The sequence below is a fragment of the Octopus bimaculoides genome, chromosome 4, assembly GCF_046866305.1.
Source record: "Octopus bimaculoides isolate indiv1 chromosome 4, ASM4686630v1, whole genome shotgun sequence".
In the NCBI taxonomy this organism is placed as follows: domain Eukaryota; kingdom Metazoa; phylum Mollusca; class Cephalopoda; order Octopoda; family Octopodidae; genus Octopus; species Octopus bimaculoides.
Window position 1 is genome coordinate 130,862,311 of NC_142931.1, and position 18,569 is coordinate 130,880,879.

At 36.3% G+C, this 18,569-nt stretch overlaps 2 protein-coding genes across 4 annotated transcripts; one reads left to right on the top strand and one right to left on the bottom strand.

Annotated features, from left to right (window-relative positions):
- The first annotated feature begins 1,656 nt into the window (after positions 1-1,656).
- LOC149136253 (uncharacterized) lies at positions 1,657-9,376 on the top strand. Of its 2 annotated transcripts, none has more exons than XM_089351473.1 (2): positions 1,657-2,552; positions 6,653-9,376. In XM_089351473.1, exon 2 carries the CDS (start codon positions 6,952-6,954, stop codon positions 8,524-8,526), a length of 1,575 nt encoding a protein of 524 aa, XP_089207599.1. In that variant the 5' UTR covers positions 1,657-2,552; positions 6,653-6,951; the 3' UTR covers positions 8,527-9,376. The 2 variants fall into 2 exon arrangements, with proteins under 2 accessions (XP_089207599.1, XP_089207598.1); XM_089351472.1 differs by lacking the exon at positions 1,657-2,552 and adding an exon at positions 4,190-4,329.
- Positions 9,377-9,953: 577 nt separating this feature from the next.
- On the bottom strand, positions 9,954-17,410 carry LOC128247634 (uncharacterized). 2 transcript variants are annotated; one of them, XM_052967489.2, is made up of 3 exons: positions 17,282-17,410; positions 15,905-16,015; positions 9,954-13,181 (listed from the first exon to the last, which is right to left on the bottom strand). In XM_052967489.2, exons 1-3 carry the CDS (start codon positions 17,302-17,304, stop codon positions 12,791-12,793), a joined length of 525 nt encoding a protein of 174 aa, XP_052823449.1. In that variant the 5' UTR covers positions 17,305-17,410; the 3' UTR covers positions 9,954-12,790. The 2 variants fall into 2 exon arrangements, with proteins under 2 accessions (XP_052823449.1, XP_089207601.1); XM_089351475.1 differs by lacking the exon at positions 17,282-17,410 and adding an exon at positions 16,456-17,258.
- Positions 17,411-18,569: the final 1,159 nt, after the last annotated feature.

The window sequence follows — 18,569 nt, forward strand, 5'->3', positions numbered from 1 at the left end:
TTATGAGGTTTTGTTTTTTCATGCTAACTACTTGATAAATTCTTACAAAGACTTTATCCTATTATTGAATTATATATATATATATATATATTAAAGTAGTTACAAGCATTTAAAATGTCATTTCAGTCAATCAAAGCCTTGATTGCCAGACATACTGTATGTCATAACCATCCTCATAGGAACAGTGCACAAAAACCTTTACTTAATCTCTCAACCTGCTAGAAATAGCAGCCATATCTTTCTTTCACCAGACAATCATCATCATCATTTAAAATTTTCTGAAAATCTCCCGAAAATAAAAAAAGTAATTGCGTGCTTAAAGCAGAATTCCACTTTTTTTTTTTACAATTTCCTCATTAGAGAAGAGAATATATATCTAATATCAAATCGAGGTCCCCCAGTAAGTGTTTTAAGGGCTGTGAGTTTGATAAAAAAAAAAAAAAGGGGTGGACATTGGAATTAGACAGAGGGAAAATGGCTGTAACTTTTTTATTTTTTAATTTTGGCGATTTTCGTTTTCGATAATGTGTTCTACATGTCACGGTCATGCGATTCCCCCTAAAAAAAATTTTTGACCCCCCCATTCCCACACACACACGGGTGGGGGGTGAATAGCCTTCTCGCAACTTCCCCGCTTATTTATTATTTTTTTTACGGAATCCCACGTTTTAGGCTATGGAGATTCCGATTCTGAAAAAAATTTTTTTAAAAATCTCAAATTCAAAATTTCGATCCCCCCCCCCCCCCCGGTTTTTATATAGTTCCACACCCGGTGGAAAAAGCGAAAAAAAATAGTGTAGTAGTTGAAGTGCACCTTATATGAAATAAATATGAAGGAAAAAATGCGCTTTGGCAAACGGGGTTAGGGTTAGGTTTTGAGTTAGGGTTAGGGTAAACCTAACCTTAACCCTAACCCTAACCAGATTTGGCTGTTATTTCTAGCATGTAAATAGCCTCCTTGGTGGGGGGTGGGGAATTGAAATTTTTCAAACAATTTTTTTTCAGAATCGGAATTGCTTTCGAATTTTACAGGCTTTCTTTCTATTTTTTTTATTATTTTGTATTGTTCGTTTTCGAATATATGTTCTCTGGTAAAAAGCGTGAAACTCGCAGTTCAACTTTCTGAGTAAATGCAAGATTTGGATATGTCCGCGTTTAGCTGTTATTTCTAGCATATCAAGTTTCGTGGTGGGGACGCCACATGTGATCCTTTTTCTGTTTCAATATAAATGTAAGCCGCTCATTTTCACATCTAAGTTGCGAGAAGGCTATTCATACGACCTGGACATGTAGAACACAATGTCAAAAATGAAAATCGCCACAAAAAAAAAAAAAAATCACCCCCCGTGTGTGGGGGGGGGGGGGTCAAAATTTCTTTTTTAGGGGGAATCGCATGACCGTGACATATAGAACACATTATCGAAAACGAAAATCGCCAAAATAAAAAAATAAAAAAGTTATAGCCATTTTCCCTCAGTGTCTAATCCCAATGTCCACCAAAAAAGGTTACATCCGTGGAGACTGACTGTATTTCAATGTTATTGATAATCACTCAACAAGTGGAAACCACTTGGGCAAACTTTTCTCAACAACGCTAAGAGTAAAAGATGTTCTATATGACAGATTCTACCAGTATCCGAAGTTTCAAAGTGTTTAGTTACAAAAAATTAATTTCTCGATCTGCCGATGAAAGTGAAATGATCCATAAACGGTGCTGTGGTACTCTGTGCCATCTTTTTTAATGTATACTTTTTTGGACGAGAGATCACGTAAAGGTTTCTGCTGTTCCCATGGGGACAAACATTCACAACTTCCGCTATGTCCGGCAATCAAGGCTTCGACTGGCGAAAATGACGTAGATGTTTATAACTTTTGGACTATTAATCTCCAAGAAAAATAATGCAGTTTTCTCATCAGCAAGTAAAATACATCAGAAATACATTTTCAACTGGTTAGAAGAAATTTAGCAAGATCTCCATCGTGTACAATTAACGATATTTGAAGACTGAAAAACGTCACGACTACCAAAAAAAAAAAAAAAAAACTGCATATAGGCGCAGACATTGGCTGTGATAAGAATTTTGCATCCCAACCACACATAATTCCGGGTTTAGTCTCACTGTAAGGGTCAAGTGTCTTCTGCTATAGTCTTTGGGCAGACCAAAGCCTTGTGAGTAGAATTGTTAGACGGAAACTGAAAGAAGCCCGTCACATATGTGTGTGTCTCCCACCGCCGCTCGACAATCAGTGTTGGTGTGTTTACGTACCCGTAACTTAACGGTTCGGCGAAAGGACCGACAGAAGAAGGGCGGAGGTAAAGAATATGTACACCACCAGTTTTCAGCGTGACAAAAAAAACCCTAACCTTAAAATTGGGTGTACATATTCTTTACTTTCGTCCAGAAGTACCAGACTTGAAGAAGAAAAAAGTATTAGGGTCGATTCATTCGTCAAAAGATTATTCAAGACGGTACCCCCCAGTATGGCAGCAGACTAACGACCGAAAGACGTAGAAGATACGAGTAAATATGATCGCTAGAATAAACTTGAAGGTTTGTTATTGCTTAAAATGCGTCTCTAATGTAGTGGTGAAGAGAATTAATATCTGTGTGACTAGTAACATAACATGAAAAGGTTTTCAATTAGCAGATCTGTAATTACTTTATATCACCTGTAACAGTCAGGTATTTCTTCTTTTTTTTTTTCAAAAAATAGCAAATCAACATTTAAGTTTTGAAGTATTACCCTCACTTCAAAGAAAAGGTCACCAAGAAGACGAAACTTCCACAGAAATACTGCATGATTGTAAGGTTCACGTATTAATCCTGCTATTTACATACATTATTACGGATTTATTCAAGTAAATCTTTGTCAACTTACCGCTTCTAACATGTCAACAGTGAATCGCTGTGTTGACGAAACTCCTAAAGAAATTCTCTCGTTGTTAGACTGGGATTTTCAAATGTTTCCTCCACTTTATTTCTACGACATAAACGTTCGGGTAGCTTCCTGACTGTAGACATCAATTCGTATCTTGTCACATTGCGCCAATGAACACGACCTGGTGTCCTTAAATGCACTTTCCATCACAGATATATCAGCGTGTATATTACAATATTACAGCTACCCCTTGTTTCAATATTTATTAAATATATCTATGTTTTGATTTTTTTTTCAAACTATGTACCCTTTATTGTTGAGATTCGAAATGAAAATAACACGAACGAATGCGGATTAAGGGTGTCCAATCAATTATTATCTGTTAATGGAAGTTCCGGATAGCGCACAGATTTCATTAAAATAAAAATGGAAACAGAGAAACAATGAAAGAAAACAGGAAGAAAAACATCAATTCAACATCAAAAAGCGGAAATCACACATACGCGCGCGCACACCACTAATAATATACCATACCAACCAAATCAGACTCCAGTCTGATTTGGTATGATATATTTTGTTCCATTTTGTAGATGCAATTTTAATAAAGCACTCCGAAATTAGAAAAATCAAAAATCTGCAACAATCTCTGTCCTATGAGTATCGAATAATGGGTTTTCAACTGTGTAAAGAAACTAATTGTGGTGATTGTAGTTTTGACAGTGATTGTGGTGAAAGCAGAGACAGTGTTGATGATGATGATGATGGTCGAAATAAGTATGGGAAGAGGATAAAATAGTATCGGTGGTTATAATCGCGACAGGAGCAGTGTGATGCTGAGGTGATGGTGGTAATAGTGGTGTTGATGATAGTGTTAGTTGTGTGATGGTGGTATTGTAGTGGTTATACTGGTTGTGGTGGTGAAAGTGACTGTCAAGGTAACCGTCATGATAACGTTGACGGTAGTGTTTGTGGTTGCAGTGGAAGCAATGACAATGCTGCTGATGATGTTGGTTGTTGTGGTGGTGGTTGTGATATGGTGGTGGTGGTCGTCGTGCTGCTCCTGTTGGTTTGGCGGAGGTCTGCGCTCTCCGAGTGCTTTTCTAGTTAAATATTGTTATTGTTTTTGTTGAATAAAATTTGTTGAAAAAAAGCCGCAATAATTATGCACCAACCCAATAATAAATGATCGCGACAAAAAGAAAGTTGGTTGTTGTTATTAATCTAGAACAACATACAAACGAATTCGACTACACTAACCAGTCTTGCAACTAAATAATAAGTGGGAAATAGAGACAGATACGAATTGATGTCTAAAGAGTGAAGAAGCAATCATGACGTTAACGTAGAATAAAAGTGAATAAAACCTTTGAAAATCCCAATTTAACAACACGATTAATTTCTTTTGGAGTTTGATCGTCAAACTGATTCACTGTTGACAAATTAGAAACGGTAAGTTGACAATGATTTACTTGAATATATATATACTAATGTGTGTAAATACAGAATTATTTCGTGAACCCTTCAACCATACAGTCATTCAATACACATAGAAACACACCGAAACAAAAATATTGACTCGTCGTTATCGCCTTGAAGATTTTTACCTACAGAATAATACTTCCACATTGGAACGTTGCTCTGTTATTTTTGAAGAAGGAAAGAGAAAAGAAAAAGAAAACGCACCCTTGTTGCCTGTAATATAAAATAAATTACAGATCTGTTAATTGAAAACCCTTTTCATGTTGCTAATTACACAACTCTCTTCACAATTACATTATGCTCTGAAATGACTGATTACACACATTTTAAACCAAAAAATGTACTCTAACGAATCTAATAATATTTATTCGTGCATTAAGTTTATTTTTAATAATTATTTTATCTTTTGTAATAAAATTCGCTGGTGTCTGGATATGGAACGAAAAGAACTGTATGTGATGAGAAACATGGGTTTGGGTGATTCATAGTCTCTACATAAAAATATTCAACTACATAAATTTTCATAAATTGTCAGGTTGAAACTCTTGGAAATGATTACCAGTCTTTTATTAATTACACCTTCAGTAGTACAAACTATTTTTGCATTGGTTTTATATTATCGTACATTGTAGGGAAAGGTCTAGAATAAGGTTTTTGATTTGTAATTGAATTACCGATGTTGATGGCAGAATTTCACTAAAACTAGGGCTGTCCACTGTTAAATTGTAAGTTGATGTTAACATAGAAGACGCATTGCAGAATTTTTGAGACTTTTTCATGAGAGACATTTATTACTTTCAAAGAAATAGAAAACTCGGTTAATATCTAGTTTAACACCCGGCCACAAAAAAAAAAAAAGAAAGAAAGAAGTGTATTACGTGTGAAAAATGTGTAGGAAACGAATCTGAAAACAAAAAATTGCGCAAAAGAACCCATACATCCATTTTTTCCATACATACATTTTTCATATATCCATCTTTCTCCATTTTCTCCAGTGGCTCATACTAGCTTCATTTCTTTCAAGCCTACATATGTCCTCAACAGTCATGGCTCATGTTTCACTGGCGTTTAGCTTGGCAGTACGCACACAAGAGGCCCTTTGTCATCAGCAGAGGTAGGAGCTATCTGAACTTTGCCCAGGCTATTTTTTTTCTAGACCATAACCCACACCACCAGATATTTTAAGCATCTCAGCAACAATTCCTGATGGGCTGGGAGCTTTTCCTGACTTCATATCCTTAATTGCTTTATCTACCATGGTGCTATCAAGTCAGGTAGCTGGTACCTCGACTGGGTCAACATTTGGCAGGCTCTCCTCCTCCCATTCATTTTCCACATTCAGCAGCCTTTCATAATAGCATTTTCAAGCCTCTTTCTTTGCAGAATCATTAAAAGCAAATGCACCATCATCCATGTGGACACATTTCTTTCAGGTAGCATCACAATTTTCTCTCACACACTGTTTTGCAATCCGAAATACTTCAGTTCTTTGGTCCTCAAAATTGGCAAACTTCTTTTTTGCTTCTCCTTTGGCTATATATACCTATCTCTCAGCCTCTCTTCTGGCTATCTGGTACAGTTCCCTGTTACCCCCACTCTTCCAGAGCTGTCTCTTTGCTTTAATGGCCTTATTTACTGTATTATTCCACCCCCACGTTACTCTATGTCTGGAAGGAACTTTGCACCAACTGCAGATTTGGTCCGTGGTGCTCAGTAAGAAGTCACTTAGGAATTTCCAGTTACCCTCTCTGTAGCTCCTCCTCCTTCTCGTCAAATTTCTCAATGAGGATGTCCCTAAATCTCTGACCATGTGAAGGGTTCTTAAGCTTCCAAATCCTTCTTTTCTGGATTGGTCTGCTTCTTAGCATCCTTCTGGCCTCGAGTCTAAAGTCACTAATAACTAGTCTATGCTGGTGGGAGGGGGTACATTATTCATCAGGGGGGGGGGGGGGTCTTTGTATTTAAGAGCAACCATGCATCCCACTGTCTGGTGAGAATTATTTGAATAACTCATGTCAATATCTGTAACTTACATCATGGGAATATTGAACTTTAAGATTTATAAAGTTTATCATATAAATTGAAAGATATCCTACAGTGTATAAGCATGTGTCCATATGAAGATCTTGCATTATTTAGAAACCTTACTGTTTCTTTTTCTTTAAACTTCTTGTTCCATTATCACAATTTATCTATCTATCTATCTATGTTGTGTAATTTGTTAATCTGTATGTAGGAAAATTTCCATATTGATCTCTCCTCTGTTTCTTATATTGTTTCTTTATTATTTCAGATTAACAGACAACATTGACACAACAGAATTTATTTTTACATTGGATACATCTTCAATATTTGTAACCTTTAAAGTCTAAAGAAAAATGTTATACAAGACATGCTATTAATCTATGGTGGAATTACTGTGAATTATTTGCTCTGAACTGAGGATTAATAGCAACATTTCTCAACCTCATAGATTGGTGCTTTTGCCTTTTAGTTAAACTACAATGAATTTTTAAAGGTGTTGATAGCCTCTAGATATCAATCAAGATTACAGTTGATAACAGTAGACAGGGTTTCTATATTCTTTGAAGAATGTCAAAAAATTTACAAGAGAAACCATTTTATTGTGAAATCTGTGGTAAATCATTTTTACGAAAAAATGACTTAATTAAACACGTACGTATTCACACAGGTGAGAAACCATTTCACTGCGATATTTGTGGTAGATCATTTTCTGTAAGTAGTTCCTTAACTATTCACAAACATATTCATACAGGAGAGAAGCCACATCACTGTGATATCTGTGGTAAATCATTCTCTGAATGCGCTAAATTAAGTAGACATAAACGTATTCATACAGGAGAGAAACCATTTCATTGCAATATCTGTGGTAAATCGTTCTCTCAAAATTCTGGTTTAACTACTCACAAACATATTCATACTGGAGAAAAACCATATCATTGTGATATCTGTGGTAAATCATTCTCTAAAAGTAGTGGTGTAACTAGACACAAACTTATTCATACAGGAGAAAAACCATATCGGTGTGATATCTGCGGTAAATCATTCTCTACAAATAGTGACTTAACTGAACACATACGTATGCACACAGGGGAGAAACCATTTCACTGTGATATTTGTGGTAAATCATTCTCTCGAAGAAGTGTGTTAACTACTCACAAACGCATTCATACAGGAGAGAAACCATATCAGTGTGATGTCTGTGGTAAATCATTCTCTCAGAAAACTGTTTTAACTCATCACAAACGTATACATACAGGGGAGAAGCCATATCACTGTCGTATCTGTGGTAAACCATTCTTTCGAAATAGTGACTTGACTAAACATGTACGTATGCATACAGGAGAGAAACCATATCAGTGTAACACTTGTGGTAAATCGTTCTCTGCAAGTAGTGACTTAACTAAACATGTACGTTTTCATACAGGAGAGAAGCCATATCACTGTCGTATCTGTGGTAAATCATTCTTTCGAAATAGTGACTTAACTAAACATGTGCATAGGCATACAGGAGAGAAACCATTTCACTGTGATATCTGTGGTAAATCATTCTCTGAAAATAGTGGCTTAACTCAACACGAACATATGCATACAGGAGAGAAACTGTATCAATGTCATATGTGTGATAAATCATTCTTGCGAAATAGTGGCTTAACTAAGCATGTGCGTATACATGCAGGAGAGAAACTATTTCATTGTGATATTTGTAAAAAGTCATTCATAGAAAGTAATGGATTAAGTAGACATAAACGTATTCATACAGGAGAGAAACCATTTCGCTGTGATATCTGTGGTAAATTATTCTCTGAAAATAGTGGCTTAACTAAGCACAAGCGTATGCATACTGGAGAGAAGCCATATCAGTGTGATATTTGTAGTAAATCATTCTCTCAAAATAGTGTCTTAACGAACCACAAACGTATTCATACAGGGGAGAAACCATATCACTGTGATATCTGTGGTAAATCATTCTCTCAAAATAGTAACTTTACTCAACATATGCGTATACATACAGGAGAGAAAACATTTTGCTGTGATATCTGTGGTAAGTCATTTGCTGATAATTGTGGCTTAATTAAACATGTATGTATGCGAACAGGGGAGAAACCATTTCTCTCTGATACCTGTGGTAAATCTTTCTCTTGAAGTTGAGACTTATCTACACACAATCATATTCAGTCAAGGTAGAAACCATGTGACTGTGATGTCTGTAGTAAATCATTCTCTCAAAGGACTCACTTAACTAAACACATATGCATTCATGCAGGGGAGAAATCATTTCATTCTGATGTGTCTGCGATAAAAGATTCTCTGGATGTGGTGAATTAATTAACCAGATTTATATTTTTATAGGAAAATCCATTTGCACAAAAACGCAACTCAACTTCACATATATCTTTCTGTACAAAAATGTGACTTTTTGTTTGTCAGAATTGATTACTACTCACAATAACAACCAACATTGTATGACCATTTACATTGCTAAATCATGAACTAGACTTGTGGACTGAACAGTAATCAATGAAACCATGACAAACTATATTCTCACCATGGTTCTCTTTTTGAGGTAGTGTTTTACAGCCAGATGCCCTCTTGCATGAGATACATGTGGCTTATTTGGACACATGCTCTTTGTTAAGCTTCGTTTTATTTAAAAAATAACTTGTATCACCACAAATGTATTTAAACTGGACAGAAGACATAGCAGTGTTATAGGAAGCTGCTGTGACTATATATTTTATCATCACAATTACCTCTACAGTGCTGAGATAAGATTGTGATATTTTGAATAAAAGCATAATATATATTCCATATTTTCCTGGGACAGAAAAGATACAATTGATATTATATGATAGAGATAAATAACTGATAAATGTATTCCTCAGAGATCAGTAATAACATCACTGGACAGTTGTAATGTTGCCAATAATGAATTGTAAAGGAAAATTATTCATTATACCATAATAGAATATATGAATAAAGTTGAATCACTGGCGATTTTTTTTTTTTTCTTTTTTCCCCCGTCTCCCTTTTTTATTAGACTTTCTTCTGTCTCTGACAAAGAGCTTTGCTCGAAATGTAAAAGCACCTTTCTTTCCTTCCCTGAGCGTCTGCTAATACTTTACATGTACCACATCCTTGCGTTGTTATTTTGTTGTGTTCTTCGTTTTTTTAGATTTACTATATATATGAGAATTGACACAATTACCTGCCGCGCATATATTCTATTAATATACATATTTTAAGAGTTCCGCATAACAGGAGACAACTTTAAAATTTTCATAGTATGTTTTAGAAAACACTCCTAAAGTCCCTTCAAAAGGTAATGGGCTCTCAGTGATTTTTTTTTAAATGTAGAATTGATGAAAAATAAGTATTGGTTTCAAATTTTGGCACAAGGCTAGCAACTTCGTGGGAAGAGGTAAGTCGATTGCATTGACCTCAGTACTCAACTGTACATATTTTATCGACCCCGAAAGGATGAAAGGGAAAGTCGAGCTCTGCAGAATTTGAAACCAGGACGTAAAGACGGACGAGAGGTGTGGCTGTGGTAAGAAGTTTGCTTCAGAATAACATGGCTTGAGGTTCAGTCCCATTGAATGACGCACCTTGGGTAAGTGTCTTCTACTATAACTTCGAGCAGACCAAAGCCTTATGAGTGGATTTGGTAGACGGTAACAGAAAGAAGGCCGTACATCTACAACACACACACACACACGTTTGTTTGTCCCCACTCACCACTTGACAAATGGTGTTTGTTTACATTTCTGTAACTTAGCGGTTCGGTAAAAATAGAAAGAATAAGTACTGAAGTAAATTTGTTCGACTAAAACCCTTGGAAGGCGAGCCCTCATCATGGCCGCAATGCAGTAACCGAAACAAGTGATAAGGAGCAATTAACGGGAAATTATTCCCAAATAAAAGTAAGTGGAGTGATCTCCCCTACATGAGTAATTCGGGAAGCGTTATCGTGTGCAAATAGTAACTAGCTTGCAAAATATAGAATGTCTTTTTGGTTGCTGTCACAAATTCCGTATTTTATCAATTTTGTTCCCATTGTTTTCAAATTTGGTATGCCAATTTTAGCTTTGTAAGTAAATAATTATGAAAATGAAATTCACCTTCGCTATAAATAAAAAAAAATCATGTTAATAGTTTTTAAAGTTTGACTTTGGCTAATTTTATCCAATCGAAAACCACCGTTGCACACATGCCAGTAACTCTCACATTAGTGTCTGTTTCCATAGTAACAAACAAAGCTGAAGTCTGCTTGCTTTTCCATTGTAATAAGAACACTGTCTCCGTGCGACTGTGACACTTTTACTACCGCAACCACCACCACCACAAGTTTTGTCGAGAATCATTTTGTGATAGACAGCAATTACATCTCTTTTTCTAATAGCTTACATTTTACGCTTCATTTCCACACTGATCACTTATATTTATAAAACCACTTGTGTCTTAATTTTTTTTTTTTATATCAGTAGTTGCATTTAATTTGAAATCATATTTCTTCAAAATCTCTCTAATTTACAGCCTTTTTTCTTCTTTTTTTTAATGAATGTCTCGTCAAAAGGGAAATCTACATTTGGTTGGGACTATAATTCGAACTAATACCTATAAAATTTGGTTAATATACAGTTTAATACCCAGTCACGAAAACAAAATACCCCAGCCTGATAGGTGTAAAAAGATGCGTAGAAAACGAATATGAAAACAAAACTTTGCGCAAACGAAAGGGGCAGATGGGTGGGGAGAGGACTTTCGGAGAATACACAAGATCCGATTTTTCCCTTATAACTTTCAGGAAAATGGATATAAGTGAAATTCTATAGAGATACCGTTCAAATGGCACAGATTACGATGATGAAGAAATTTGTGGGGAAAATGCGTTCCGAATGGGTGGGGAGAGGACCGTCGGAAAATTCACACGATCCGTTTTTTCCCCCCACTCATAACTTTCAGGATCTAGTTTAGCACCCGGTCACCAAAACGAAAAAAATACTAGTCTAATAGGCGTAAAAAAAAAAAAAAGGTAGAAAACGAATATGAAAACAAAAATTTGCGCAAACGAACGGGGTGGGTTGAAGGGGAGGACTTTCGGAAAATTTACACGATCCGATTGGATTTCGTTTGTTTCATTTACCAAATCAGCCCCCTTCAATTTTGCTCTGATTTTAAGTTCATAAAATGTGTATGGCGAAAGGATGCTATTCAACTAGTAAGAAAAGCTGTTGATTCGTTTAGTCACTGCGCACACACGCATATAATACACTCATGCTAACACATCACCCTCTACCCACATCTTTCCCCATCCACATCTTTACTATATGGGGCCTAACAAAATCCGATCATAAGTATAAAAAGAAATCAGGCATAACTTGGGGATCGGTCGACTTACATCGTTCTTCGTCTTGAGTTTACTTTGTAGAGTGTTTTTCTTAACTTGACATGGTCAAGGTGAGCTCTGATTGGTTGTATGCAAATGAATTCATTACTGGGGTCCGGAACTCTCGTGTGGGGGAGGGTGAATTTCGCGAAGTTTAGTGTGTCATGGTAGCTAATGTTAACAGAGCGAGGCAGCAGGAATTGAATTGAATGAGGTTAGGGAAGACACAGGGAAATATTTTGGAGAGAGGGAAGAGAAGAAACAAAAATTAGGTATATAGAGAGAAATCAGTAAGGAATGAAATTAATGAAAAAAATGCAATTAGGTGTCGCATGATAAACGAGGGCGTTAAAGCTAAGAGAAAGAATAAGAATTGCTAAACAAGAAAAGAAAAGGAACAAAATGTGAACGATAGTGATAAGCATGAGATAAATAAACATGTTAAAAGAGAAAAATAATACATGGTTAAAAAGTTTATACAAGAATACCCAGAATAGATTTCAGGGTTAGAGAGAAAATAGAAATTGAATAGGATAGAGCAGAATATTTGTATAAGGCGCGTAACCGTGCTAGGGATCAGATATTTCAAGAAGCCGTTTAGTATTGGAGTAAAGAATATACCCTGGCTTTATTGGGGAGTTCTGCGATTCCACGGTGAAGCCAAAACAACACATTTGGCAAACTACTCAGTCAAATGAAATTGTAATATACTTGTTTACTAAATTAATGCAGTACTTTTAAGTAAGCAGAAAGAAATTCATCGAAGTAAGACACGAAAACCCAATTGAACTCGTCTATCTTCTTCCGACTAATTGAAATTAAAAGACTCCAAATGTTAAGTAGCCATGGCTTAATAAAGACACCCATTTCATTCATATGACAAATTATTAAGAAACATGTGTATGACAATATATATATGCATTCATGGTTTTTATGATGGCTTGTATTTACTTAGAGAAAAAAAAAATGGTTAAAATTTTGCTTTATTAAGCTTTACTTTTCGTCCGTTTTTATTAAGTACTATATTTCGTTTATTCCGAATTCACGATATGAGGCAATTTTATTAATGTCAGATACACAGAAGAGCGATTCGTATTTGTTGATGTCAGGTGTATTTGTTGACGCAGTGGGGAGCGAGTTTTGGTCAATCGTTTTTGGTAATGTGGTGCGGTAAGAGTGTTGGTCATTCGTATTGGTCGACTTGGTGGGGAGCGAGTGTTGGTCACTTGTGTAGATGATGGGATTGAGAACAGTATTTGGTCGTGTAATTGGTGATCTGCATTGGTCAGTCTTATTCGGCCTCGTAGGTGACATTGTGTTGGTCGATTGCATTTTATAAGTCGAGGGACAGTGTTCATCATTGGTAACCTGAACACTTACATTTTTGTCACTGACTGGACTGTTCTTTGATCTGTTATTTCAAGGAAGAAAACATTTCTATGAGTCAGTTAGTTCATAAATAATTTTTAAATTATCAAAGTAGAAATGTGAATGGACAAACTTACTACGATCGGTAATAGCATAAAAGTAGACACGTGAAAAGAGACAGATTTACCAAAGCTTGTAAGATACGCAAATTACGAGGTAGACTTACTGCGGCCTAGTGAATGGCTAACGTTAACAGTGCCGGATAATAGATTTCTTTCTACGATAGGACAAAGCCTGAAATTTTGGATGAGGAGGTAAGTCGATTATATAGTCCCCAGTGCTCAACTGATATTTGCGTTATCGACCTCGAAAGGATGAAAAGCAAAGTCAACATCGATGGAATTTGATCTCAGAACGTAAAGACGGACGAAATGCCGCTATGCATTTTATTCACAGAGTTGATGATTCTGTTAGCTCGCCGCATAGTGCCGGAAAAAATATTGAAAGAATGTCTACCAAAAGTACACAGTACAGTGCCTTTGGTAGGAATGATCAAACAACCATATAATAATGTTGAAGCGAGATCAAGTGGATGGTATATGAAATTCACTGCTCTTGGGTCTAAAATTGTTGCTTATGGACAGAACATCAATGCTATTTGTCCTATGAGGCAGCGAGCTGCCAGAATCGTTAGCTCGCCGGGAAAAATGCTTAATGGCATTTCGTCCGTCTTTACGTTATGAATTCAAATTCCGTCAAGGTCGACTTTGCCTTTCAACCCTTGAATCGAGGTAATCGACTTAGCCCCTCCACCAAAATTGCCGGCTTTGCGCCAAAATTTTAGATCGATATTATCTTACACCTAACTGCTCAAGGTGAAAATATACCAGATCAGCTTGGAGTATGTAGTTGGGAAGGGAAGGAGGGAGTATCTGCGATAATCCAGTATCCTAACCAGAGTGAGATTTATCACTTGCTTCTCACCATCAAGCTCCAAAAGCCATTTGGAGTTTCGGAAGCATTCACATTCGTTTCACTGCAAGTAGATAGCGAGAGCGCTATAAAATTGAATTCTTTTATTGACTTGTGGTTCCGAGTTCAACTCCTCGATAAAATTAGAAGAGGTATTAATGTCTCAGAAATTATAATCTATTCTCTCAAATGTATCATGGCTCTATACATGGTCTGCATCTACGACACAAAAAAAGGTTTAGAACAATTGTTGGTTGAACAACAATGGAGTCGGAACGGACTACTTGGTACGGAGGAGATCAAAACCAATAATAAATTATCAAAGTGTGACTTGAAAAGCTCACTACAGATACCTCTCATTCTCTTTAAGGTAGTTGTTTTGGAATCCACCCATGATCTCTCAATAGCCTGAGTATGTGCTCCTGTCACTAGATTCACAATTGTTAAAATTAACTCAGGTTAAGAGGGTAATAAAAGGTAGACAGCACGCTAAAAGTAATTTCATAACGTAGACAGGATACTGAGGTAGGCCGCACGCTAAAGTATCACCCTCAACCACAAACCGCGAAGTTCTTAACGTTGGCAGCTCGCTTTACCGAGGTGTCAGGTAATGCTCGTGAGAAGGCTTGACTTTCCCAACGCCTTAACCGCGCCATCGCCCGTGGTAATGCGGCGAGCGTGCTGGCTTACTTCAGGAGGTTCTGTTAAACCTTGTGGTGTGTGACAAGTTACTGTGATATAAAAAAAGAAAAATCTCCACAAATGGTTTCAATAATTTTAACAGCAAGATTTGGAAGAACTAGAAAGTTCTCCGGTAATTTTCTTTCATGTAAATAAATTATTATCAATTTAAAAATTTGCCAGCAAAAATCTTATAAAATGAAATGTTCTAAAAGATGTACATGTTTATATGTAATAAATGAAAATAATAATTTTACATTAAAATAATGTATTTGCGCGCCCACACAATCAACCTCTTCAGCTTAGCAACATTTTGTGCTAAATTGACCTCAGCGGGGGTTTGAACTCAGAACGTAAAGAGATGCAATTAATTACAAAACAATCGACTACCTTATTAAATACATATTTCTACAAAATTTCATAAATTTGCGACAAAGAATGAAATCGCATAATATTCGTATTTTGCTGTTTGAAACAAAGGTACTTTGGTTTAAAGTGGGAATCGAAAACCGATTGCAGAATTCGCTCGCCTGAGATTTATTCTTGCGTTGAATTTTCCTACTCAAGTATAAATGTGCTTTACTTGCGTTGAATTTTTTAAGAGTAAATATGATTTCGCAATCCACTTGTTCATACGCTAACTTTTCAATTTAGGGATCCTGTTCAAAACGGGGGCACCAGTATTTTCTTAACGAAACACTTTGAAACTTGGGACACTGGTAGAATGTGTCATATAAAACATCTTTTTCTCTTAGTCTTCTTAACAAAAAAACGTACATCGCAAGTTATTTCATGTTAAAGTTGTCGTATTTCTGTAATTTCAACCAATGACTGACATCCATTCAGCCGAATAACAGTAAGTGCTGACTACGTAAACAAACGATTCTCGCGGTGATAAAATTATTATTTCCTTGTCAAAAAATGGCTGAAGCATACTGGCAGTAGCTAATAAACCTTTCTATTATAGGCACACAATACCAAAAGTGAGGGCTGTTGTTTAAAAGTCTATACTCTGTATTCGAGAAAAGTTATTTATATTCCGCTCACAAGACTAAATTACCCATTGAGGTACCACACTTGAAACTGTCTATTTTACTCTTAACAAATACCTACCTTTTATTGTGAAATTTATTTTTTCTCAGTAACTCCACTTCGCCATAACACACGCGGCAGATGTAGACACCCAAGATTTTAAGCATCCTACTTCTAGTTTCACAGACACAACTAATGAATAAAAAAATATATATATAATCATTGGATTAATTTTTTTCTTAGTAAAAAACATTTGATATCAAATGTTGTTTCTTAGCAGTTTCAATTTAAAAAGAAATTTTAGAACTGAGGTATGAAACATTTTATATGAAGTCTTATTTCATAATAGTAATATAGAAAAGAAAAATACGTTTTATGTCTGTAGAGTACGGATTCAGATTTAAGTGGTTTGAATGAAAACTTAAGTAGTCGTTCCATTTTTACGTCTCCACCAATGGTTTTCCTAACTTAAATCTACTCCTAAGGGAATTCTCAAAAGAAAACTGTTCGATATTAACTTCCACAGTGTTATGGGAATACCTTATACTATTTAACTCTTTATGGGTCTGAAGAGAATAAAGTTAACCGGTATTATTTAATCTATTTCGAGTTTCGGTAGATTAATACTTCACTTTAAGACAGAAATCTTGGGACTTTCAGGACACAAGTTTTCAGTAAACTTCCAGAGAAATATACAGCTCCAACCTCGCCGCATTTGTCGCAAACCACGGTATCGCGAAGGAAAGAAAAATCAATAAGTACAGGAGCTTGGCTGGCAGCCGTCGAGACGTCAGGTGTTATAGGACCCCATATTATTGCATTCTTCCACAAAATTGGGATAACGGCCGCCCGTCAGAGAAATGAGCTCCGCGAGGTGGAATGGCTACTGCAGCGAGTGTCGCTGACCATTCTTCGCAGCAACACCATCGCTGTCATTTCCGCGAGGTGCGATTAAGCATCCTTCTTGTTCCAGAATATATGGCCCATATCATTCGTCTTCCGCTGCTTTTGCTTCCACTTTTTTTCTCCATTTATTTTCATCATTTCCGTGCTGACAACAGTTAAAAACTTCCTCACACTCTCGAGTTATATTCTATTGCAATTAGATTTTGTATGGTGCAGAAATGGCTAGTGAATGGATAAATGTAGACACAAATGTCCTGCCAAATCATGAGCTCCATCTTTTAATAAAGGATATTCAATGTCGAGCAGATGTAGCCATGCATTTATTTATCAACTTAGCTACAAATACCACTATTCCTGTTGCTGGTAGTCTCGATCCTGGTTGTACTGACGAAGCTGAACCATATACAGATAAACTAATTTGATAAAAAATATCCAGAATACCTAAGGACAGATTATGACAACTTTGTTTTTAAAGAAAACGAACCCCTTTATTCTTGGCTTCAACGTGTTTTTGCAAACTAAAGTGTTAGTAATAGCTTTTCATAGACTTACCAGATTGGGAGATAGCGTTGCATTGAGGCAATTTTCTTTACTCGCCTGATTCCAGTCTACTAGTCTCAACTGTCAGCGATATTTATCTATACCCAATTACACACATACATATGAATATATATATATATGTGTGTGTGTGTAAATAGAATTTATACATAGTATGTGTGAAATATGATTTGTGAGTTCAAATCATCACAAAGAATTCGTTGAACCTCTAAGTAGGCCACTAGGTTGTACAAAATTCAATTGCTTACGATAATATTACAGTTCTCGTCCGATTACCGAAGTTAAGCAAAACGCCAAGTCATGTTAGTACTTAGGTGACTGCTTGGAAAACCTAAGCTCCATGAGTATCTTAAGTTTTTCAAGATAACGAGGGACATACGTGATTGCTTACCTGCTAGAGGTAGCAATCAAATCACAACCCATACCTTACGGAAAATAAAGAAGGAAAAAAAACTGAAATAAATTTACTGGATACTGTAATGCTTAATAACTCGGCAGAGACGCGATGGTCAAGGCTAACAGTCCGTTTAATCGTATGTCTTCCCAATCAGAGTTCACCTGCGACTAAAAGAAAACAATTCACTTAACTATCGAAAATACGTACCAGGACATCAGAGAAAGTTGTCAGTGAAAGCTTGGTCTTTTAAAGTATGGGAGAATTGCTTTTCATTCACCCAACGTCTTAGAAACTGGATTTAAGAATCGGTCTTACAGACCTCTTGGAAATGAAAAGGGTTAAATGACTGTTTTTCTTTTTTCTTTTTTAATAAAGAATGAATGCAGAGTAATGTGGGTAGGCATCATCACTTTCTGTTTTTGGGTCTCCTGCTTGTAACTTTGTTGATAGGAATGGACATAAAAGTGATACTTCGTACACATGTAGAGGCCATTTCTATATAGATTAGTCGTTCCTAACTTTATTTTTGTCATTTGAACTCTCATACAAATTCCCAAAACTGCAAAATCCTTACAGAGTGGACTTAGTGCTTTTTACGTGGCACAAGCGAGGTCAGTTTTGGCAAGGTTTTTACAGCTGGATGCCCTTCCGAACACCAAACACATTATGGTGTCGACTGGGTGCTTTTAAGTGGCAGCTGCACTGACAGAGTTACCAAGTACTTGCAAGACATAACAGAAGAAAAACTTTTAAGAGAGGAGGAGATGAGACAGATACAGGCGTCTTGCTGTAGAGGAAGTACAAAGTTACCCGGCCAGAGAGAGAAACATCAGGAATGAAGAAAGAAACAGGCGTGCTATCGCTAAAAAAATATACGGTTGCCCA